General features: G+C 46.1%; 1 protein-coding gene across 3 annotated transcripts in view; it reads left to right on the plus strand.

The window, feature by feature from the left end:
* Positions 1-24,856, plus strand: part of PPP4R3B (protein phosphatase 4 regulatory subunit 3B) — an 820,721-nt gene that overhangs the window by 346,105 nt on the left and 449,760 nt on the right. For all 3 annotated transcript variants that reach the window (XM_069608059.1, XM_069608058.1, XM_069608060.1), the window contains exon 6: positions 1,556-1,672. In XM_069608059.1, coding sequence (XP_069464160.1) covers positions 1,556-1,672 — 117 coding nt within the window. The remainder of the gene's footprint in view (positions 1-1,555; positions 1,673-24,856) is intronic.

The following is a 24,856-nucleotide window of genomic DNA, read 5'->3' on the forward strand; positions in this document are numbered from 1 at the left end:
CGCTAGTCTATGCAGAGAATGTGATTCTAAACAGATTCACAAGCATCAGAAGACATTAAATTACTCACTGTAATCGTATTTCTGATTTTATGTGTAGATTCACATGCAATCACCCACACTCTTCTCTTGGAGTTGAAGTAACATAGATATCTTACACCTTCTTTTCTTCTGTACTCACTTGCTCCTTCCATCTGGCTCCTGCATGGCAGAACAAAAACAACCGGGGGACGTTGACACACAGGATTTGGGGTACACTGCAAGTCACACTAGGGATAGGGTACTCACGCCCATTTCAAGGGCCCTTTTCGATCTTCGAAAAAAAGATGCAATACTCTGTGATTACCACTAGATGTCGAACTATATGCACAGCATGTGAAGCTAAGCAGATATAAGCACCAGAAATACAATTACAGTGAGTAGTAATGTAGGTCATATGAATGGATGAAATTGTATATAGAAACTATTTATTTCACCAGTGGTCAAGGATGCAGTTCAGTAACTAAATCCAGTCTTGCCAATTGTGCTACACTCTTGCAAAAAAGACACTTACCGCAACCCCAAAGGTGCAGTCCACTCGAGAAACAGGAGCTAAGCTTGCTTTCCTGCCTGTGTTCTGCTAAATATTATTTTCAAAGCAGCAACAGAGTTCAGTGCACACATTTACACACACTATTTCATAGATGCACACACTGGAGCAGATTCACTGGTGCTTGTACCTTTTTCAAGGCGCATTCACCCCTATGCAGGCATGGCAACACTTGGCTTCAACATGAATACAACCTGCTAAAGGTCTTTCTGACCCTAGACTGTTCCATGTCCCTGCACAATTCCCTAAGGTTATACCTCTTCTGTGCATGTGTAAAATGACAGCATTTTTTATTTAACTTTTTTGTTTCAATGACTATTAAACTAGACTGTAAAAATGTGGAATTTCATAATCGATATTTGAAGGTTGTTAATCGCATTGCTGAAAAGGAGAGGTTTGGACCAGTGCAAAATGTATACAGTTAGTAGCTGAACTTCTAATGCCATGCTAGAGACATGATTACTTTTCCCTATATAGCTCTGTGCAAAAAAAAATGTTTCTGGATGATAACGTGAAATAATCCGTAACTAACCAAATGCACTTTTGCCCTTCTTTGAGCTCCTGTTTTTGCTTGGCTTCCTAATTACAAATTACAATGGGTTCATCATAATTGCATCTCGCACACCCAGCTGCCAACCTTCCAGTAGGTGTCCTTATTCCCCTCCTGTTTGTTTATTCAGTGGAAAGTTTGTCCTAACATGTTAAGATGGGGAAGGCATCTTAAATGTGTAAACTTTAAATGCAACACCTTCTATTTTGCAATGCTTTTTAAGATTAGTTTATAATAAGTGTAGATACTACAGTATACTTAATGTGCTATATAAATGCTAGGCTTGTGTTAAGATATTTATTCAGGGTGAACATCAATCAGACCTCTACAGAGTTATAAACCACAACGCTACTTTTCAACTCCTAGGTATGTTGACTGAATTCAAAATGATTTTTTAACAATTCTCAATTGTGCTGCAGGTCAATTTCTTCAAGGAATTTTGTGCATTTTCTCAGACGTTACAACCTCAAAACAGGGACTCATTTTTCAAAACTCTGGCGAACTTGGGAATTCTTCCTGCTCTTGAAATTGTAATGGTAAGAACTCGCTTCATCCTATTTTGTGAAATTGCAAACGTTGATATCCTAATTGTATTGTAGTATGCTTTAGCAATTGTATTTTAGTATACATTTTTTAAATTCAATTTTCAATATTGATCTTGGTAATAAGTGCTTTAACGGTCAATCTTTGCCCTCAAGTTGGACATATTCATCTCAGTACGAAGTATTGAAACAAGGGAGAGGCTGATTCTGACTGGCAAATGCTTAATTAGGCTTATGGCAGTTGCAAATGTAACATGTACAAAAGTAACGACTGTTATGATCTGTCGTCTGAATTAAGTAGAAATGTCCCTTGAATTCTTTGTCATGATGATCGCCAAAAGCCAGAATACCACCAATTAAAATGTTGGAAGTCCTCTTTCCCATTTTATGTGACTCCTAAACTTACAAGTGCTTGGGTGTAATCCTGTTGCAGCAGTTTAGTTTTAGCTTTGCCAAGGGTATAGTCCTTTTCAATAAATTGGTAGTCCACCGTACCAGTATGGTAGCCAATAATGTACCAATACATTTTTTTAAGCTCTACTCCTGACCATTTTGTTTTGGGTCCCCCTTTTTCTGTGGACTGAGGCAGGCCTAAGATGGCGGCTGTGCTGATGTGGCCTCACTCTTGAGCCCAGCCCTGTACCCTCTAAACTGCATTAAATTCGGTCAACCTGGTTTTCAACCCTAGGCCCAATAAACAATCTTTGCTGGTTTTTAGTGCCAGTCTGACTGGCAGACAGCCAGAACCTGTGTTTCTTCATGGTTTTTAATTGGAGGGATGGCTTGGGTCAACTCCTGAGAGAATGTTTGTTTTGGGGAGACTCCATACTTTCCTCTGCTTCTTGCATGATTTGCTGAACGACTGAAAAGATGGGCTGCTGCATGTAAGGACCTGATTTGGCTCTACTGGTTGGACTCTGGCTCCTTGTTTGGCTGCTGGAATCACTACCCGAGTTTCCTGATGCTTGCTTGGTGGAGTGGTTGTCATTTGCTGGGACCATTTCCGTCTTGTTTCTGTGCTGCCTCTTAGGTGAACCCTCCTTGAGCAAGTTACTTCAGGCAGGGAGCCTACCTGGCCTAGAGTGGTGGGTCGCAACTGATGTGCTTCAGCTGAAGCTTGGTAGGTCCTTTGTTGCTGCCATAGTGGGGTTGCATTTTGTTTAGCTGCCGCATATTGCCTTGATATCCTTTTTGTTGGACCCAGTCTTGCCCTTAACAGAGTGGCGTGGATTAATCTCTTCAAAATGCCAGTTAGTCCATATTTGTGTATTAGTGTGCTGTGTGTACAATCTGAATAACTTAATGGTAGATCATTTGTTAAATTGCCCATATAAATAGTGCAGGATTTAAGCAATTTCAAAATCCTTGCTGGAAATCTTTTTTTTTCTTAATCCTTTGAGTGTATGAAGGTGTAAATACTTTGATTGTGAAAAGGACTAATGGTGACTGCTAATCTGCTTCCCTTTTGACACAACCTGCACACACTCAGTCTTGCGTTCCTTATCTCCACTTGGCTCGTTGGAGGTTTCTTTCAGAGCTGCATGTTTCCTTTGTGCTTCTCAACAACATAAAACTCAGATTGTCGTCCGACGAGGCAAGTGGCTAGATTACCCTGCCGACAAAAGGCAGGTTTTTTGGTTCTGCAGCTTATTGGAGATCTCGGGCAAACGCACTTAGGTTTTATATGACGTTGACAACACCTAGAGGGCTGTATTGTTTTTTACTTAGCTGTGACTTTTGTTGGACTATTGCTTAGGGGCTAGAACCTTATAACCGTGTATTTCCTCTCTACTTAATCATTGCAACAGTGTCACATCTTGTGATACAATTGTACAAGGCTTTTTTATTTTAAAGTTTTGGTGGTGTTTCCTTTTGTACACCTTACTGAGTTTATGGAACCCCCAGAAGATGTAAATGATAGCCTAGCAATTTTACATGTTCCATCTAAATGGGTCTCAAATTTTAATATGGAAGGAAGAAGCCCAAATAAAAATGGGTTTTGATGTGTTGACATAAGATTTAGAACCAAGAAGCGTTCGTGCAGTTGAGCAGTATTCTGCATTGTAGTCTGGCAGTATCTTTGACGCTGTTGCTGGTGGGTGAACTCTGCATTCTGCATTGGAGTTGGAGATTGTTTATGCCTGCAGGCCCCGCAAGCAACTTTGCTGCCTGGAGAGGACATGTCAACAGGAACACGGCGTGTAGAGCGCATGTTCGTGGAAGTGAACAGAAGTGTTCTCCATTACATTCTGGCAGTCCTGCAGGGTAATTGCATTGTGTCAGATAAGACATGAAAGGTGACACTGCTTAATCTTTAAGGTACCCAAAGATGAATGGAGTAGCTAAAGTTGTAAGTCTTGGGTGGGGGTGGTTTGTCCTTTCACGCAAAGGGGGGGGGGGCATGATTAGACTAGTCATCCAGTAAGTGAGAGAGGGAAAATATCAGTGCCCTGGAACCTTAATGATTTTATATTGTTTTAGTAACCTTGAGGTTACAAAAAACATACATTTGAAAAGTCATGCTAATATAAAATGTGTTTATGAATGCTTCATTGTGTTTTGTATGTGTACTCTATACGTGTCATAATAGAATTGACTGTCTCTTGCTGATGAGATAGTGACTGAAAGGATGCGTTTGTTTTTATTTCGTCCAGTAAGTGAGTAATCAGTAAAAGGGTACAGTGTGAAGAACTGTCGATGCATAGCTCAGGTCCTGGGTATAATAAGAGTTGCAGAAAGGAAGAATCGGGCTATTTCTTCCAACATATTTGGTTCGTTGCCTGGGGATATTTTAGCTAGTGCATCATTCAGACGTGGCACTATTGTATTTATCAATGGTGTGCTGGGCTTGAAGTGAGTTTTAAGTTGAGGCATTGTGAATTGCACAGTGTGCAACATGTCTGAGGTTAGTATAGCAAACGTGCGTGACTGTGCCGAACCGAATTTCTATGCTCTAGGAACGTGGTCTTCCGATACTATGAATTTATGGCTAGAGCGAAAAGGAATCGCCTTATAAATTATTTGATGAAGGCACAGTTTGCACTCGTGTCTGGTCAGACTATTTGATTGTGATAAGACATCTCAGTCTGCGTAGTCTGAGTGAGTGATGCAAAGTTTTGATTCATCCTACACAGGGTATTGGCGATGTATCAAAATGAATGGACAGTTGCGTGAAAGGGTGATTCAACAACACGGTGCCTCAGGCGAAGGGGGGGAATAATGTTTTCACAGTTGCAGATTAGATGTAATGAGTTGAATGGATTGGCACATATACAAGCGAGTCACAGCGATATGATGCACTGCAGAATGAGTTGGCAGTTACACACAAGTGTATACAGAACACATTGAGCAATTAAAGGCAGAAATAGGTCAGGTTAAGGTGGAAAGGGACGCCGCCATAATAGAAATTGACACATTACGTAAAGGGAACAGGCACTGGTCTCAAGATGTTCATTGCTTAGAAGATGAAATCACTCATTTAATGTCAGAGAGGGCACGAAGTCTGAAAATAATCTGACTACATGGGGCAAGTCTCTGAAATTAGTATTTTACTCATAAGGCTAAGAAAAGAGCAATCTAAAATGGACATCTTTCAGGAGAAAACAAAAAAAAGTTGAATGCAGAGCAGAGGGGAGTTAAAGGCGCAAAACACAGATTCAAAAATATACATTTTGCATTTACATCATCATGAACTGCCAAGATGTGGCATCGCAGCGGGAAAAGGCAGTGAAGCACCGTGGGCTTGTATAGAGAACCAGAGAGGCTCTGTGAATCAGTGCGAGAGATGGGTTTTCACTGAAGGGAGAAAGACCGGCACAAGGGAGCAGATGTCACAAAGTGCTCAGTTATGGCATTTCACCAGAAAACACGATGCTTTTTGACGTAGCTAATTATGAAGTCACTTAAGGAGATCATAAACCCATTTAAAAAGAATTCTGATGGGTCGATCGAGGAGCATTTTAATCAGATTATACAGATTAATCGGACACTAAATATTCTGAAAGAACAGTACATTTGTTTCTTCCACTGGACGGTGGAGCAGGCACATACTGCTTTTGCTTAGTTTAAATGAGCAGTACATGTGATCATGGGAGAGCTATCGAGTATGGAAGTATTTTTCGCTCTACAAATCAGTGCAGGAAGCGAAGAGAGCGGCTTATGCATTGTTAGCCGGTGCAGATGAATCACCTAGGCAATTTTTACAAACACTAAAAAGGGTGTTTTTATGATTTGATGCGTGCTGCAATGTTAATTCGATTTGAGTATAAAAAATACTTTCTTTCATGGTCTCCAGCTGATTGTAGCACAGTAAGCGCGTGAATTCTCGAATGAATAATAATTTGTTTTTTATATAGCGCTTTAATGTAAAGCGCTTTACATAGGACATATTTACATACATTAGTATTCTTACCCAGTCAGTAAAAGCCATGAACATATGGGAAGTCATCTTCCAAACCAAGAATAAAGGCCAAGAGCCGAAACATAAATGGAAAGAGGTAGTAGCTTGCCCCACCGTTGCAGAAATTAAGTTGGGGAGGAATATGGTGCTGGAGACAGGACAGCAAATAAATGAAATTATACAGAATTGGAAGGATTTGCCTACGCAAAAAGGCAAAAAGGGTGGCATCACCAATGCCAGTGTTTGTCCACCAGTCCTAGGGATCGAGCTACCTATGTAAGCCCCCAGTAACTTGGAAATTCTCCTCGGGTAGGAGATCCGTACAGTGTAGCTGAATCAAATGGCACCCCAGTTCACTCACCTAATGGACCGTACCAGGTGTTGGGCGCTCAAACTAGCTTTAATCATACAACAGTTACTTATGGTAACAGTAATCAAATAGAACTAAGATATGTAGATATATTAATTGAAACGGATTGCAAAAAGAACACGATCAGCCTAATGAAAGACATAATGTGACATATAGACAACGCTCCTATGCTAAATACACCGCACAGGGGGGTTGTGGACAAGGAGTAACGCCACGTTCCTCACTTCCTCTATCACAGGAATTCAGGAGAAATACTAAGAGTTCAGTCACCTGAAGGTAATCCGAGTAACTAAAAGAAGCCAGGGCAATTGTAATCAAATAAATATCGGCACAGAGATGATTTTAGGGATCAAGAAAGATTTCAGAGCCTAGAAACACAAGTGAAGTTGCTTGCTGAGCAAGTGGGGCGACTGTGTGCTAGGCAAAGTAATCACCAACAGATGGTGAATCGGGAACAAAGAGAATAAAAATGACGTTGCTCAAGGAAGTAGCAAGTAACTAGTTGGGCAAACACCGCTAACTAGAGAACTGGTGCAAGAGGACATACCATTAGATAAGTACAGGGAGCACAGTAACTTAGGTTTGGGGAAACCGATTTGTAATGACTTTGGAAATGGGAACATGCACAAATAAAGGTGTGGTTTAATTTATAGTTAAATCAAAGCATTGACTCTAGTCAGGTGTGTGAGGAAAGTGAAAGACAAAAGAAAAATGCACACACCCCCTTTTCAGTGGTGAACCCAAGGAACAGCAAGAAAGAAGTATATTGCAAGGATAGAGTGAATGCAAAAAAATGATGGGGTTCCATTGCCCGATGAATCTAATACTGCTCATATCTCCACAGAGGTAGAAACTCCTCAAAAGTCACATGCAGGTGAGTCCTCAAAGGAATACCTTGTGCCATAGATGTTCGAGGTGCAGTTAACGGTTAAATTACAAGTTAGGTTCCAAACACAGAACGTTCATGCCTTACCACATGAAGGAGTTCATGATAACACAGAGAAATCGTGTACCATAGAGAAAGTATGTGGTGATATTGAAAATGTGGAAAAAACAGGTAAGGAATTGGGTGAGAACCCAAGTGGGCCCATTATGTAGGGAGGCCAGCCAATAGCAAAGCGTCGGGTAGGATCACAGGACAGAAAAATAAACAAAGACAAGGTTGAAAATGAGACGGTCAAAAAGGGGGGGTTAAGCTATCATTCCACATAGCCATTTGTTTAGAAAGAAGTCGGGTGGGCTTAAGAAAAATCACTCCTCCAAATAGATGGCCCTGTGTAGAATTCCAATGGTGAGGAAATACCTGTGGAAGGTGCAATTGAGTTTAACATTAAGGTAGGAAAACATAAATTAAGACAAAAAGTGGTGGTCACTCCAATTGCGACACCACCCTTCCTGTGGGTATAAATTGTCTGAAGCTCCTGTCGCAACTGATTGATGGGGTAAATCGTGTCCTGTGGTCATTGGTGAAAAAACCCTTGAAGCATCAAAGTGGTAATCCAGGTTTGCAATGCAAAAGAATGCCACACCATTGCCAAGTCAGAAAGGGTGGTTGAGGTATATCTTCAAAATGGCTGTGTACCAAGTGCTACTGTCATTCCCATGTGCCAGTATGAAATGCAGGGGGAAAAGGGAAACCGTCATTAGATTCATTTAGATCCCAAGCAGAACTGGCAAACACAAGTGGATGAAGACACGTTAAGGTTCTATTTAAGTGAGGAAGGCATGAAACAATATTGCACTTCAGTTTTGGATCAGGGAAAATATATTTCGCCTGTTGCCAAGATCCATGTGAATGAGGGTCAGTAATGGGTCCAGTGCACTTGGGTGGGTATCTGGAAATGATTGAGGCCGTACTGGCCTTAGAACAAGAGGAGTTTAATCAATGAGAAAGTGTTTAAACAAATGCTTAGACAGAAAAATGCTGAATTTTTGCCACAAATAAAATAGCCTATTCCGATTAGACAGTGCTAATTTTGGACATAGAATTGTGGGGAGATGCATGTTGAAAATAGAGATGGGATCCAAAAGTATCCATCACAATATGTGGATTGTAAGTGGAACCAAGGCCACATTCTGTATGGGAAATCTAATACAAAGAATGAGTATGGTTCTAGATTTTTTAAATCAAAATGTTTGGTCCAGACTGGGTGGAGCCCCACCAGAATTTGAGAATAAAAGGAAAGCATATTGTTGAGCGCAAATAATGCCATATGCAGTTGAACTTGCCATTGCTGCATTCACCTGGCAGTTTTCTGTATCATTGAAATCCAGAAAGGGACAGAAATGTATGGCGTTAGTGAAACCCTATGTATCTGAACCCAATTGCACAACCCTTGCTCAAGCGTTAATCTTGCCAAGATTTAACTTGTAATGAGTTACACATTGGGGCTAATAAGGGCAGCCTTGGTCGTCTGCAGGTCCTGCAAAACGATGTAGTGCGCCTGGTAAAATAAGTATGCAAGCACATTTCGGAACATAGGAGAAGCCTTCACTGGCTCCTAGTGGTGGCCAGGACCCGATTTAATGTGCTCACCATTGTGCACAAATGCTGCCATGGGCAAGCCCCTAGTTCCCCGAAAAATCGTATGAAGAGGATTGTTCCTAAAAGAGCCACCGGATTCAGTAAAGAAAGGTGTTTAATGATCCCTATTAACAAACGAGTCAGAGGTTATGGTAGCTATAAATGCTAAATTATTATTATTATTCCCAGTGCAGGCTGCAATAGCCTGGAATAAACTACCGAAAGAACTGTGTGCCAAACCTAATTTGTTGAACTTTAGAAAGCGCTTGAAAACACTTCTATTTGAAAAGCTATGGACCGGCTGTGATTTGACCTTTTCACCCCAATTTTCTCTTCTGCGCACTGATGCCTGCAGGGTCCACCGCTATATGTTATTTTGCACTTATATAGCGCCTTATATACCATTGGTATGGTCTGAAGGCGCTGGTAGGTTGGACGCCCTTGGGAACCGAAGTTCAGATCAGTAGAGAGAGTCAAAGGTGCATGTGAGCACCGGGTATGTGTGCAGCTCGTGCGATATTCGTGTAATAGCTGCTTCTTAGCGGTAGGTGTGGTGGTTGAGAGATCAGGAGAATGTGTTCGTTCTGGCGGGTTTTATCCAGAACGGCTGTGGCTGCGTTAGGCCTGAGGAGAACGCCTGCCTGGGGGGGTGAAACCAGCAGTGTTTACTTAGAATGATGTGCAGTGAGCGGCGGATGTTGGTATGAGAACAGTTATACCGAATGGTGTCATAGTATCTCTGTGTTCTAGTTGAGTGGTGATGAAAAGAGGAGAGTAAGCGTGGTGGTGTGATATGATGGGTTACATGCTCTTTAAACGCTCTCTGCATTCTAAGGCATACTATATACGTCATGCAATTCTATGCGCTCCAGTCCGTCCAATACTCCTGTCTGCCACGCGCGCTCTAGTATGTCCGCACATGCCCTCTTGTCCGCTCCACGCATGTACTCTTGTGCATACCCATACACTCCATCCGCTCCATACACTCATGTGCTCTATACACTCATGTGCTCTGTACATTCGCCAGGTTTGTATATTCATCTGCTCCGGCGATCTACATCCTCTCCGCACTTCTGCATTCATCCACTATCCACACTCGTGGGCTCTAGATACTCGTCCGCTCCACATATTCATCTGTTCTACACACTCATCCAGTTTGCGCATTCGTCTGGTTTGCGCATTCCTGCATTCTACTCGCTTCTCTGAGATTTACACTCATCGACGCTACGCACTACCCCTCTGTACACACTAACCCCCTCTAAAGGATACAAAAATTAATTAAATAAATGAGTCTGACTCATTCATGTTAATCAATGAAACCATGAGACAACAGGGGGTAGAATGTGAATACACACCACTGGTACCAGGGGATGGTCCCATCCATATATACTAGTGGATAACAAAGGATGTAGGGAGATTAATTTGGAGGAAGGTACACCATTAGGGATGGCAATTAAAAAATGATTAAACTGTGGAGAGTGGCAGACCTGCAGCTTCTAACCCTGTGAGACTGTGCTACAGCAGAGCAATCCAGCCTGTCTACTGTTTCTACCTGTTCATCTGTGGGCGTATAACCTCATTCTACCCGTGGAGCGGCGTAGGGTGGCAGTCCTGCAGTCCCGCTGAACGGTGAGCGCTCCATTTCATTCATTCACAATTTGACTGAAATTGACCTGATCTAAGTTGTAGATCCCAAGATGCCTGTCAATGGTCCCCCCATTTTGCCCCCCATCATCACTACCATGCCACTAGCCGATGAAAAATACCTGTTTAAACTGACTCGAACTCTTACGTCATGTGAAGCGCTGCCCCATCAAACTTTGGCGGCGTCACTGCGCTCGGAAAACGCTTATGTAGTAGAATCTAATTCAAACTCTCTACATGCGGTATCCACAGCACATGAACTGACACTTTCTCCTGGTTCAATCTGCATCCAGAATGACTTGCCACCTCAGACTAAACGTGTTGTGCCTCTTAACGTTGATGTAAATATTGTGGCAACAACCTCTTCCTATATTAACATGTTGCAATCCGCCATTACAACAAAATCAGCTGAAAACTCGGCAGTGCTCTTACAGAAGTTCTTCTCCAGCACGCCGAATACATCTCCTGTTACTGATAATGGCCGCAATCAGAACGGGAAACTTACGCCAAGCGCAATGAAAATAAATCTGCTGACAAACTTACCCTACAGTGGTCCGGGGCCGCATTCGGGGCTTGACAGTGGTGGGGGTGTGTGCGGCGTCTAGCATGCTCGCTGGCGGGGTTCTGGTCGGGGACTCGGCTGCTGCTGAACCCAGGGAAAGCCTGCCCTCCCCCTTGGCACTGAGCCTTGGAGAGTGCGCGGCTCCATTCGTGGGCTGTGAGGCAGAGACGTTGGACGTTCAAACGGCCCCGCCCGCCTCGCAGTGCTACAAGCCCAACCCACGGCAACCACATTCTCAAACCAATGCTCTAATTGTTTGTGTTCAGTGCCTGCAGTACCCATTTCTGGTTGCATCGAACCACATATTGACACTTTAAGCCAATGTGCAACTAAACAACTTTCGCCTGTGGCACTTAGAAAAAAACATGAAATCTCTTCATGAGCAACGGGCGGCACATTTTTTTGCAAAGAGGGCGCATATAGGAACCACAGAAACCACATGGAAACCCATGTCTCTCAAATCACAATTCAACACATTCAACCCTCAGCTGGTTAGCCATACAAATTCAACATGGCAGCAACTGAATGGAACCGAAAGGAGGACTGTGCAGTCAATACACCTACAGCCCCAAACAAAAGACTTGGAAATTCCGGATAAACTACTACTAGAAACGTCAAAATTAATGGAGACTGATGTAGCTTAAGATTGTTATAGCACCCCAAATATACCCCCTGCGGGCCACGAAAGCAGAAGATCGGCAACAAGTTGGAGCTGCATACCATCAGATCGTAGTTCGCCCACCATCTCCAACTTACCTTCTGGGCACACAAGTTGGACCTTCCCTCAACCCATCATTGGTCAATGATAATCTGTCGACAAACTTACATCAGAAGACTTTTAATACTAACAATGGATCTCAAACTCATACTCAAACCCTTGATGAGACCAACAAAGAAAACACTCAAAATAATCGTGAATTTCTATTGATTTCTTTTTTTTTTAAACTTTATTTTTGGTTTTTCAATATGATCGCCATACATGGGCACCTCCAGGGTGCGCAACCAGAGTACAACAAACAGAGAAAAATTAGAAAGAAAAAACAATACCCTAACTTTAATCAGCCCCCCCCGAGCCAACCCCCACCACCCCAAGTTCACCCTTGCAGAATTCCGTGGGTTCCTTCCGCATTTTTAGTTCGCCATTATCCAGCGCCTCCTTACGAATCAGAGCCCCACTGCACATCATCTAGCTCGCAGAGGTATCAGAATCTGAGGGATCTGTGTTTTTTAGCAGATAATTTATGTATGGACCCCAGATGTCCGGGGGGCGAGCATGCAATGGTAGGAGTCTTATAAATTCGCACTCAGTGTTTTGACAGTAAATGTCTTTTTTCCAGTCTTCAATCTTGGGGAGTGGGCCACGACATCGCGATTCTCCTATGAGCCAGCACCAGGAGAAGGGCTGCAAGTTTTCGAGATGCTGGCTGCAAGTATTTCGTAAGACTGAGCAGGGCTCCAAGGGGTGTTGGGGTCACTTGTTCGCCTATGATGTCTTCAGTTATTTGTAGAACAGAGGACCAGAAATTGCGAATTCGTGGGCAGTTCCAAGCTAGGTGGAGGAAGTCGGCGTTGGCTGTCGCATCGGGCTGACAATTCTGGGTGGTGTTTGTTCCTCTTAACTGGGGTTTAGTACGTCTGATGCACAAAGTTAAAGTGAATTAAGTGTTTATTGCAACTTTTTGCGTTTGGCGGAGGATGTAGGACCGACCAGTCTCTGTCTATCGATTCTTGAATGGCTGATTCTTGGGTTTGGGTGTCACACTGCCTGCTATGAGGGATTTATATAGTAGCGACACTAATCTTCCTTCCCCCCTGCGCTTGAATCGTATTGTGTAATAAGTCCCATGTGGGAGGTTGATTGGGAAAGGATGGAAACAACTTTTGAAGGGTGTGACGTAGTCTAAAGTAGATGAACACATCTAAAGAGGAGTTACCACCTCTAATTTCGGACATTTGTGGAGTCAGAAAGGTGCCAAAGGAGTGAATGTTAACCTTGTCTGCCCATATGAGGAACACTTTCTCATTAGTAAGGGGGATTCCAGGAACGAATCTAATGGGCAATAATGGGGAAAATCTTATTGTCACCCTGTATTTATTGGCTATTTTTTTCCAAATTGCATAGGTGGATAGGACCGTGTTTAGCGTGTTGTATGGGACCGGAATATGGCTGATAATGACGGCCCTCAGGAGGTTGGGGTAGGCTAAGGCTCGCTCCACCTGCACGTGGGGCCGAACAAAGTGGACCGTATACCAATGACTGAGAAATTGGGCCTGGGCTGCCCAGTAATACTTTTCGATATCGGGGAGCGCTAGTCCGCCATTCGACACTGGCAACGTTAATGTGTTGGACGCTACGCGTGCCGGTTTCCCAACCCACAACAACTCCAGGACTAGACTCCTGACTTTTTGGAAGAAGGATTTGGGGACAAGTAGCGGAATGTTCGTGAACAAATAGAGAAGTTTGGATAAGACGACCATTTTCGTTAAGGAGGTCCTTCCCCATATCGTTAGAGGCAGAGTTTTCCACCTATGAATTCGTTCCTGCAAGGAATTTAGTGCACAGACATACTTATCACTATATATCTCATGATGATTACGTGACATATAAATACCCAGATAGCGAACCTTTGAGGCTTCCCATTTAAGACCGTAATCGTCTGCGAATTCAGTTGTGGTCGGGGTCAGGGGAAAGATTACGTATTTTGAGTGGTTGGTTTTGAGACCTGACATTCGCCCAAATTTTATGACTTCTCGCATTACCGGGTTAAGATTGGCCTGGGGGGGGGGGGGGGTCACTGACGAATAACATGACGTCGTCAGCGTAGAGGGAGACAATCTATGGGGACCCAGTTTAAGACCTCATGTCAGATGGTTGGCGCGAAGCCTCGACGCCAAGGGTTCCATAATGAGGGCAAAAATAAGGGCAGAGAGCGGGCAACCCTGTCTTGTTCCGCGTTGTAGTGTTATGCCTGAGGACCTGGAGTTTCCGAGTGTGATATATGAGTGGGGGACGCTGTATAGCAAGGACACTAATTTGATGAAGAATTTGCCTAGGCCCATTTGTGTAAGTGTTGCGAACATAAATGGCCATCCAACAGAATCAAACGCCTTCTCGGCGTCGAGAAGGACTGCTATAGCCTGTTGTGTTGGATTTAGGGCCTCTGACACCAAACAGTCTTCTGATCCCGTAGGTTGTGCTTCGCCCCGGGATAAACCCAGCTTGATCCCCGATTACGAGTGCGGGCATAAGAGGAAGCAACCGTGCAGCGAGGACTTTAGCTAGAATTTAATTGTCCAGATTAATCAAGGAGATTGGACTGTAGGATGCACATTCATCTGGGGGTTTGCCGGCTTTGTGCAGCACCATTACGTTGGCTTCACGCGATGTGTGGGGGAGGTATCCACACCGCGAAGATGCTTCAAAAACTCAGAGCAGAAGAGGGGCTAGGATGGTTGAATGGGCCTTGTAGAACTCTCCGATGAGCCCATCGGGCCCAGGCGCCTTGGCATTTGGGAGGGATTTTATTGCCTCCAGAATGTCTTCTACTGTTATCGGAGCATTCAAGGGTTCACATAGCTCCGCTTCAACCCAGTACAACTCCGTGTCGTTAAAGACCTTTTGTATAGATTCTGGATCGGAATCCCCTTTGGAACTATAAAGAACTTGATAGAAGTCCCGAAATACGTTGGCAATTTTTTCCTCTGAGTATACTAGTTGACCTTGGTCATCTTTAATACACTCCACTGGGGACAGAGATTTGTCTATTGATAGAAGATGGGATAACAAGGCGCCTGGTTTCTGTCCTTCCCCCCCATATTGGCAGACCTGGTGTTTGCGGCTCATGAACTTTATTTCTCGTTCCGCTATTTCCTTGAACTTCAGCAGTTCTTTCTTTATTTCGGCTTGAACATGTAGGTCTTAAGTAATGGAGGCTCTCATCTCTAGTTCTTTCAAGCGTTGTTCACTGCAGGCTAAGTCTTTCCGGATCAGTTTTAGTATGACATTTTCTTTGGCCAGACAAACTCCTCGCACGTAACATTTTAGGGTTTCCCACATGGTGCTGGCCGAGGCAACAGTCTTGATTTATTTATATAAAGGATATTAGTTCCTTGCGAAGTTCATCTGCGAAGACGGTGTCGTTGAGTGATCCGGGCTTGAATCTCCATCGAAGTCCAGGGTTTGTGGTGCCTGAAAGGGTGGCTTCCAGTGTGACCATTGAATGATCAGAGAAGGAATGCGGTAAGATTTGGCTTTCCCCCCAGTTAAAAGGGCAGTGAGTGGATGCCAGAATGTAATCGATCCGGGAACTAGTATTGTGAACAGCAGAATGAAAGGTATACTCTCTTGCGTCTCGATTGTTTCACCCCCATGTGTCGGACAACTCAAACGTGTGGCAAATCTCGCGGACTTGGGCGCTGGCTTTGGAGGGATGTCCTGTTGTATTATGGGATTTGTCGAGAATGGGGTCAATTGGCGTGTTAAGGTCTGCTCCCCAAATGATGGTTGCTGCGTTGATCTTCCCCAGCTGAGTCATGACCCAGTTAAAGTTGTTGGGTCCATCGATATTTGGTGCATATGAGTTTGCTATTGCTACCTCTTTCCCTGAGATCAACCCCCTCACCAGTAGGGCTCTTCCCTCCGAGTCCTTTACTGAGTTAATGAGACTAAAGTTCGATTTCCTGTCTATTAAAATTGCAACACCTCTAGCGTACAACGAATATGATGAGAAATACCTATGACAACCCCATGATTTAGCCCAAAGTTGTTCTGATGAAAGGAGGAGATGAGTTTCTTGTAAAATAGCAATGTTGATCTTGTGACGTCGGAGATAATGGAGGATTCTCCTTGTCTTCGCTGGATGGTTACCCCCTCGGATGTTCCAGGTGGCGATTTTAAGTGTTATTCCTGCCATCTGGGAGGTTAATTAAGTTCCAATCCATCAGGATTAGAGGAATTGACTGGATTCTTGTAATCTGGAGGTGGCCGGAGGGCCTGGCTTGTGTTGGAGTGACGAGGAACCAGGTGATTGTTGTGGAATAAGGGTGAGGGGTAGGTAATGGCTCGGCTGAACTGGAATCCCACCCTTGTGTGGGCAACCCCCAACTGGCCCACAAAGAACAGTCCCTTACAAACAAAACAAACAACATTGCAGTGCTAGGGGCGCCGGTGGCCCTCCAAGAGGGGGCTGGCTCCCAACTTTTGTTACGAATTTCGGTCCGTGGTGATAGAACTGCTATGTGAGTGTTGGTGAGGCGTATTTCATTTTGCGATAGTTACGAAGTGGATTTTTATGGTGGATCCCTCCTCGGTCTATTACCCCTCTGAGGGTTTTCGTTGATTGGGTTGGGCCTGCAGCCTGCGCAGTCCAAATAATCACTGATCTCTTTTGGAGTGTTGAAAAACTGTGTTTTACCTTCGTGCTGGAGGCGAAGTTTCGTCGGGAAAAGCATGGAGTATTGGATCTGATTTTCTTGTAATCTACGTTTCACGGCTGTGAAAGTACGTCTTTGCGCCTGGACGGTTTGGGAGAAATCTGGGAAAAATTGAATCTTATCACCTTCGTATTGAAGCTCTCCTTTGACTCTGGCTGCTCTGAGAATGGCGTCCCGGTCCTTTATAATTGAGTAGCTTCGCAATGATGGGTTGGGGTTTGCTCCGGGAATGGATTTCGCATTAGGAACCCTATGGGCTCTTTCAACAACAAAGCACTTTGAGAGGATCTCTGAGCCGAACAGGTCCGTGCAAATATTCTCCACGTATTCCTCCATTTTTAGGGTGGGTTGGTGCTCTCTGATTCCGACGATCCTTATGTTATTACGCCGTGAGCGGCCCTCCAAGTCCTCGTTTTTGGTGCTTACGGCCTTCATTTGCGCCTCCAGTAGGGATACCCTGGAGGTTAAGGCTGATGTCCCATCATCTAGATCGGAAACCCTCTGTTCGACCCTGTCGAGTCTGTCAGCATGTTTATCCAACCGATGTTGGAGCTGGTCTACGTTGGAGGAAAGCGAGTCTAGTCCCTGCCTTGAGGTCTAACAGAATTTCTCTGTCGAAGTCTTGCATCTCCTCTTCGTGGGGCGGATTTGGGTTGGATGATTGTGATCCACTGTTGGAAGAGGACGCTTTGACGGAGGAGCAGCCCTCAAAGTTCAGTTTTCTCTGTGATCTATCAGCTTTCCCCATGATCGCGATAAAAGTGAGCGATGAGGCACCTAGAATGCGACACAGGGCGAGCTCAGGAGAGCCAGCCAAGAATCTGCTGGGTGGGTTTGTGGTAGGCTTGCCGGGGATTCCTTGCCGCGCGGTTAGGCGCACACTCTGCAACTTTTGGTTTCGCCTCTGCCTCCTCTATTGTATCGGAGAGGAGTAGGTGAGGAATTCCGTGTTAAGACTATGGATGTATCGACACTGTCCCTCGGGTACACAGACCTCTTGATGAACACCTGAGCAATTCACGGGGATAGCCGCAGTGATCGGCGCAGTTTATGGCCCAGAGCTAATGCTCTGGCCTTGCAGGGGCTCTTGGGCGATTTCACTGTAGCAGTTGGAGGTGGGGTGCTTCTGCTGCCATTCAGAGTATTTTTTAGTTGACTAGTTGCCCCATCTTGGAGTGTCGCTTATATCTGTGCGGGCCTGTAGAAACCTTTTTCACTCGCGAGGCTCCTGGTGCATGCTCTGTACCCCCCAGTCAATGGACCGCAGTTGGCCTCTTTTACTGTTGATGGTAGTGCCGGACTGATCTATGTTCATTTTATGTATGTGGCCACTAGGTCCCACAGAACCGCGGCAGTTTCAAGTTATGTTGTCGCGCGGGAGAGCTGGGAGACCAGTCCAACTTTTCGTGGGTGCTGGTGGTTAGGGGGCGCACAGCCCGCTCGTACCTGGCTTTCCGCTGGCGTATGGTCTGCGGCCTCGTCTCCGTCTCCCGCGTTCTTGCTTGTTCGCGCCGGTTCTCTGGGCCCACTCTGGACTCCGCGGCTTCTCAGCAATCGGCTCCACCCCGCTTCTCAGGGGGGGGTGCCGCTGTACACCGCTGCCGAGCGGCCTCTCCGCTCCGTCCAACGCCCCTGGATCTTTGGCGCTGCACAGTTGGCGCCTATTGATGTTACCGCCGGGCACGGCTACCTCCCGTATGGCCGCCCCGCCACAGCTCTGCCGAGGCCATGGCGCCACCAAAATGGCGGAAGGGGGGTGGGACATTTCTCTGACCGTCGCTCGTGGGCGAAACCTCATGCGACGAATGAAATAGTTCCAGAGTTGTGCACAGAAACGCCTTGGCTCTCGCTGGGTGTTCACAACAGCTTAACTAGTCACCACAGAAAAATGCTATTTTCAGGATCTTTGGGGAGCTACACGGAGCTCACAGGGAAGCCGCCATCTTGGACGTCTCTAGCGCCCTCGAATTTCTATTGATTTCAACCTTAACAATACTAGATCCCTTTATGAAGCTATACGAACAAATGGGTGAGCAACTGAAAGATTAGACTACAGTGCTTGCCATGCTTCATGCCAAAATGATTTATGTTGAAGGGTTTGTCACTGGAGTACAACAGAACTTGGAATCAAGTGGAGCGAAAGTATCAACTCTTACAACGCAATTTTAGATCCCTTCATAAAAGAAAAACAGTGTCAATTATCGCATTCATTTGAGCCAGCAGATATTGCACAACCTGCCATGTCCAAGAAACAGTTGTCCTCAATAGCAACGCAAAGTGATTTGGGGGAAAGTTAGACACTTTTCCAGCAAATAATGTAATTAACATGTTGGCAGCTATCGCGCCTCCCAGCAATTACTTTACACAGCCACTGAAAACATATCCAAACCACCCGCATTTAGTGCAACAACCAACCATTCAGTGGATGCACCGACCATTGTTGCTACCCTGACCTTTCAGTGCACTACTGAATTAGCAGTGAGTACTCAAGAGCAAATATTTTCTACACAAGCGCATTTAAGGACAGTTCCAGCTATGTCAACGAAGATGAGTCCAATTTTTGAGAAATCAGTTAAATCAACCAAGTTCCGTGGTGTACCGGTGACAACTGTCCAAAACCCAAGAGACAAACTTGAAAGTAAATAAAAAAAGCAATGCAGTTGGGTCGATTACACAGACGAAAAAAACAAAGCAGCTAACTGGAACCAACAAAAGAAATTCTAATGCAAGTAAGGTTTTCATCAAAAATATAGTACTACTTGCCTCTACTTAACCGATCACAACTATGGTGGCAACGAACATCCAAAATGCCCCAAAGAAATCTATCGCGATGTCAGAACTTCCACAGAAAGCTGATATTTCAATCAATCCATTAGCAGATCTCTCAACATACTCGATAACGTCATCAGAGAACCTTGAATCGGACTGCAACAATGAAGAATCATCATGTGCACCGGCCTCTTCAGAATCTGATGACGAATCTAGCAAGCCACGATGGAACAAGGTACCAGTAGGCCCGAGGTGCCTTCAGCGTCAATCACAGGCAAAACCAACAACAAAGATCAGAGTATAAGGGGTGGATTTGAATCCAACATCAATCCCAATAAATATGACCCACCCCCCACAAAACACGAAGCTGACCCGGAAATGTCCCAGGCCATTCCAGCTGCTTCCCTGTTGCAGGTGAAGTCTGCCTCTTATACTGGCGTAAACACATTAAAAGCTACCATACCGATGAATCAATCGTCTCACAAGAGGATGCAGACTCAATATATCCGAGGGAACATCGAAAGGTAATGTTTTCTTTTGCGCCGAGGTGATGACCATCACACAAGCATGGCAACAAACCAGGTGCAAAAAATGCTTCCCACTGAACTTAATTTTGTGATATCACCTCTTCGAATAGCGCCAATAAATACACTCAAGAGGCGCATTATGCATCACCATCTGGTGAGCCCACAACTGCAACTTCAGCAAAACGACTTGAACCAACATACCGTATCCTGTTGGAACGGATCATTTCTGATGATGGGCTAACCTTAAACCGCGCCAGTGTCATTAGATTATTCCATCACTTTCCATCACTGAGGCTATTATCCACCCAGGATTTAACCACCATACAATTTATGGACGAATACAGAACTGATGGTGATTGCATCTAACAAGTGTCTTAATTAAACATGTCTTGCTGGGTGAGGCACCAAAGTTAAGACCATTGGGGTTGGACTTATTGGAACTCTGTGACATGCTTCGAACTGGTAATTTACCAACAAAACAGAAGTATATCCCGAAACAGCCTCAGTTTCATGGCACCCCATCGAAAAAAGGGAGCGTTTCAGCTCAAAAGGCCCACCACAAAAATTAACTGAACGAGTTCAACGATACATATATACAATTACTGGTATAGGTCAAAATACATATCAAACTCCTGAAAAGAAAGGTACAGGTACCTCCCGTCCTCTTTCCTCCATACTGCACAGGGGCGTCCCTTCCAAGGGACGGGAGACTGCACCTTTATCACCAGAAAAACCTTCTTCCCCTTTAAATGTAGAGGCGCGTGAGGGTGCGGCCCTGGGAGCATGCGCTACCCTGACTCCGCCCAACGGCGCCACTCCTTAGTCCCCTTTTCCGCGTCGATGGAAACGGGCCGATTTCACCAGAGCTCCTAGGTTTGGCTTCGGCCATGTAATACCATGCGCTCTTCCCCGAATTCGTCTATCTTTTTGTCTTCTGTTTGTTATTGAGGTACTCGGTCCTTTGGCCTTGCCATCCTCCCCGGCTCATGTAGACTTCAGCGGACTTCAGCAGGTGTCCAGCCTCCGAGGGGCTCTTACCTACGTCTGACCACCACGCTCTTTGCCTTGGCTGCCTTGGACCTGACCATGGCTGGCAAGGTTGTACCGCGTGCGACACACTGACACCAGGCACACTGAAGAACAGGCTAGCTAGGTGGAGGGAGCTCTTAGAAAGATCGCCTCTAGAGGACTTGAAAAACTTTGTCAAGCAGAGATCGAGGGCCAAAGGAGGGCTGCTATTTTCCATTGCACCCCGGAAGAGCGACTTCTTCCCGGGGAATCGCTCAAGCGGGAGGAACCTCTCTGGTTCTAGTACCAGCACACGCACCGAGGCTAGTCCAGCTACCGGCCTCGCGGCCTAGGGGTCGTAAGATCCTTCCGGAATCGGTGCTGAGGGGCCGCAAGATTCTTTTACTGGGTGTACACCCGAGGGGCGACGCCCTAGTATACCGGCTCGATGTCGGAGTGGGTGCCTGCACGCAGCACTACCGGCGACAATGAAGAGGGCAATACGTCTTGCAGTCCTAGACCTGAGGTGCAGGGTAGGCCTCATGCTCCACCACCAAGAGTCTTGGAGGAGGCCGGGCGCAGGAGCCATGCACCACGACTTTGGCACGTAGCACGACAAAATGGCCGCCACACCAGAAAACATGGCTGCTCGTCCGATGCCACTTTTAGGAACCGAGCAGGCGGGTGAATGAGTTTCAAGGTGGGACTGGTGTCGACCATGTACGTGGCCTAAAGTTTATCGATCAGCAGCGCAGTGCAGGCTTCCCATGCTACCTAGATAGTGTGCTCTGGCCCCAGCAGCCCCCAGCCATTCAGTCAACATCCGCTGCCACCACTTCTGCCTCCAAAGACAGGTTCTTCGAAAGGATCCTGGCCCTGATGCAAACATTTTTCAGGATGCAGTCAGGCACTTGGTCCCCCCGGTCACTCCACCAGTGCCCATAGTCATTCCTCTGGCACCACAGGCCCTGTGCAGCCCCCCCTGCCAGCTCCTTCGATTCCGGCTCCCATCCTCCCCATCTCAGGAGGTACCTCAGCAGCCTCAGGCTCCTATCTCCACGCTGCAGCCCACGGTGCCCAGCACCCATCCTCCTGCTCCGGATGATAGACTAGGAGGAGGACCCTGACACGCTGTCGTCAGCAAAGGCCTTCCACGACAGACTTGCAGGTTTGGCAGAATATCTGGGTCTTTCTCAACCTGGGGTAGAGCAGCCCGAGGAAGGGGTTTTGGCAGGAGTCCTCACCCTAAGACCCTCTACCAAGACGGGTATCCCCGATGCAGAATGATGTTGTGGCTCTGGCCAAGAAGGGGTGGCTCAAACCACCCTCTGCCCAACCTGTCAATCGGCGCCTCGATGCTAAGTATAGACAGATGGAAGGGGATACACTCTTGTTCTCAGCACACTGCCAACCGCATTCTTCGGTGATCGCTGCAGCGTCACTCTACTCTAAGGCTCAGTCGTTCTGTGACCCTTTGTCCTCGGTGCTGCCAGGCAAGGAGGAGAAGATCTTGGAGTCTTAACGGGAAGAAGCTGTACTCCAACGCCTTCCTGCACCTGCGTCAGGCCAACGCGGATGCCATGCTGGCAGCCGCTAACCAGAGCTTGTGATGGGAAATAGCAGACTTCCTTCCGGAACGTCTGGTGCAGAGCCAGGCACGCTTCAAGGCGGGTCTAGGAGAATCTAGGTTGGTAGCACAGGACATCATGGAGTCCAGTGTAGCCCACATTGATGCCTCCTGCCGGGCAATCTGCATCACCACGGACATGAGGATGACGTTGTGGCTTCGGGCTACTAAGTTTAACCCCGACGTCCATGATCGCATATTGGACCTTCCGTTCGAGGGAAGTGACCTCTTCCAGTCTACCACCGACGAAGAATTAGATAAAAAGAACAATACCTCGCAAACTGCGAAGTCTTTATCCTGATGAAGTGTCATAAAACACAGTTGAATGGGTCGGTAAAGGAGAACACTAAACCACCTGACACTTTTATGCACTTGGGACAAACAAATTTACCTGGTCAAAAGAAATGATTAGACCCCTTCATTGTTTCCAAAATTTTTCATTGTACTTATGAAAACAATGATATCAATATGTCTACTGGGAGTCACCACACAGAACAACAGTGTTATATTTGATACAGCAAAATAAATGACCATAACTGTATCTCCAAGATACATATCTTGGAGTGGAATACACAGTTTACAACATACATATCCTTCTGTCAAGAGTGGTCAAGACAGGGGTCATAACAGGTGAGCAAATGTGACCAAACAAATGCATGCAAGTACAATTATAAACAAAAGTAGTGAGTGTTTCACTTTGACTCAGCGAGTCGAGGTCTACACCAGTGTTTCGGCCCTTCAGGAGATGGAGCATTAGCCTTTCTTGGGGGGGCCTTCGTCAGGGTAGGAGACTGTAACGTCTGGGTGTGCTGTTGGAATAAATAAAGCACAGTAAGGGGTGGTGCTATAAGGTAGGTGGCATAATGTCTGAGGTATTGTATTGAGAGCACACTGTATGTGCTGGTTATGAGCGCCTGTCTACATAACTCTGATGGCGCTTACCGTGTCTGCTAGGAGCTGGAACACAGCCGAGTGATTCAAAATGGTGTCCTTGCTTCACTGGCTGGACAAAGTACAGATCCAATTTGTAAAGGGTGAATCCAATTTTAGGGTATGGGAGTCAGAACTAGTTCTAGATACTGTGATCTCACTACATCCACTGCTTACCTGAATGGTGGCAGTTGGATTATGATCTTGGTGGGGGCGCCGCTTGGCACCTAGCCGCTTGGTCGTCTTAGTATAGCATGGCCGGCAGCATGGGATTTGATCATTTTATCCTGACGAAGGCCACACCCAAGGCATACACCCAGTCGCATCAGCGCTCTGACAAGGGGCAGGTGTTTGGCGGGTTCCGGGGATTCCTGGAACAGAGGTCAAGACAACTTGACCGCTTGCTGAGTCGGCACCGGCGCAAGCAACAAAAAGGGGGGGGGGGAGCAAGGGCTTCTTCCACTCCTCCTCCCTCTCGTCAGCAGCAGCCTCAGACGGTAAAAAGGCATGAAGCGTCCCTTCGGGCCCACGTGTCTCTAGTGGTGGGCAGGCTTGCCTCTTGCGTGCATTTCTGGTGCCATAACTTTGCAGACCCCTGGATCCTCTCTGTAGAATCCAAGGGGTGTACTGCCTAATGATACCTCACTCTCCTCCCTCTGTTGGCGGAGATCCAGTCGCTCATCAAGAGCCAAGCAGTGGAAGAAGTACCAGCCTCCCCGAGAGGATTAGGCTTCTATTCCAGGATTTTCACCATACAAAAGAGAACCAGGTTGGCCTGCGAGTTGTGTTGGACCTATCCACCCTCAACCTCTCCCTCCCTCTTCAGAAATTCAAGATGGTTACACCAGCACTCATTGCGGAGACACTAGACAAGGGAAAACTGGATGTACTCCCTGGATCTGAAGGACGCCTACCTACACGTCCCGATTTGGCAACCTCATCGCTCCTTCCTACGGTTCAGGGTCATGGGCTGTCATTTCCATTTCAAGGTGCTACCCTTCAGCCTCAACTCAGCCCCCAGGGTATTTACCAGACTCATGAATGCAGTGGCAGCCCTCCTCCGGGCCACCATGTCTACCCATAACTGGACGACTGGCTCGTCAGGGCGAGATCCCCGGAGGAGGTTACCCATACTTCCTCTACGCTTGTGAACACACTCCACAACCTGGGGTTTACTATCAACCTCAAGAAGTCTCTGCTACAGTGCACGCAGAGCCTCACCTTCCTGGGCCTCATCTGGGATCCGAGCTCTGATAAGTTATTTCCCTCGGAGGGCAAGATTACGGCCATCCAGTGACCTCGGCTTGGTGGTACCTCGGAAAAACGGCAATGTCTGCAGCACGGTAGCCCAAACTCTGAGCTGGTCGCGCCACAGTGCGGTCCTG

This window comes from Ambystoma mexicanum, chromosome 4q, assembly GCF_040938575.1.
Source record: "Ambystoma mexicanum isolate Mex_15411 chromosome 4q, UKY_AmexF1_1, whole genome shotgun sequence".
NCBI classification, from domain to species: Eukaryota; Metazoa; Chordata; class Amphibia; order Caudata; family Ambystomatidae; genus Ambystoma; species Ambystoma mexicanum.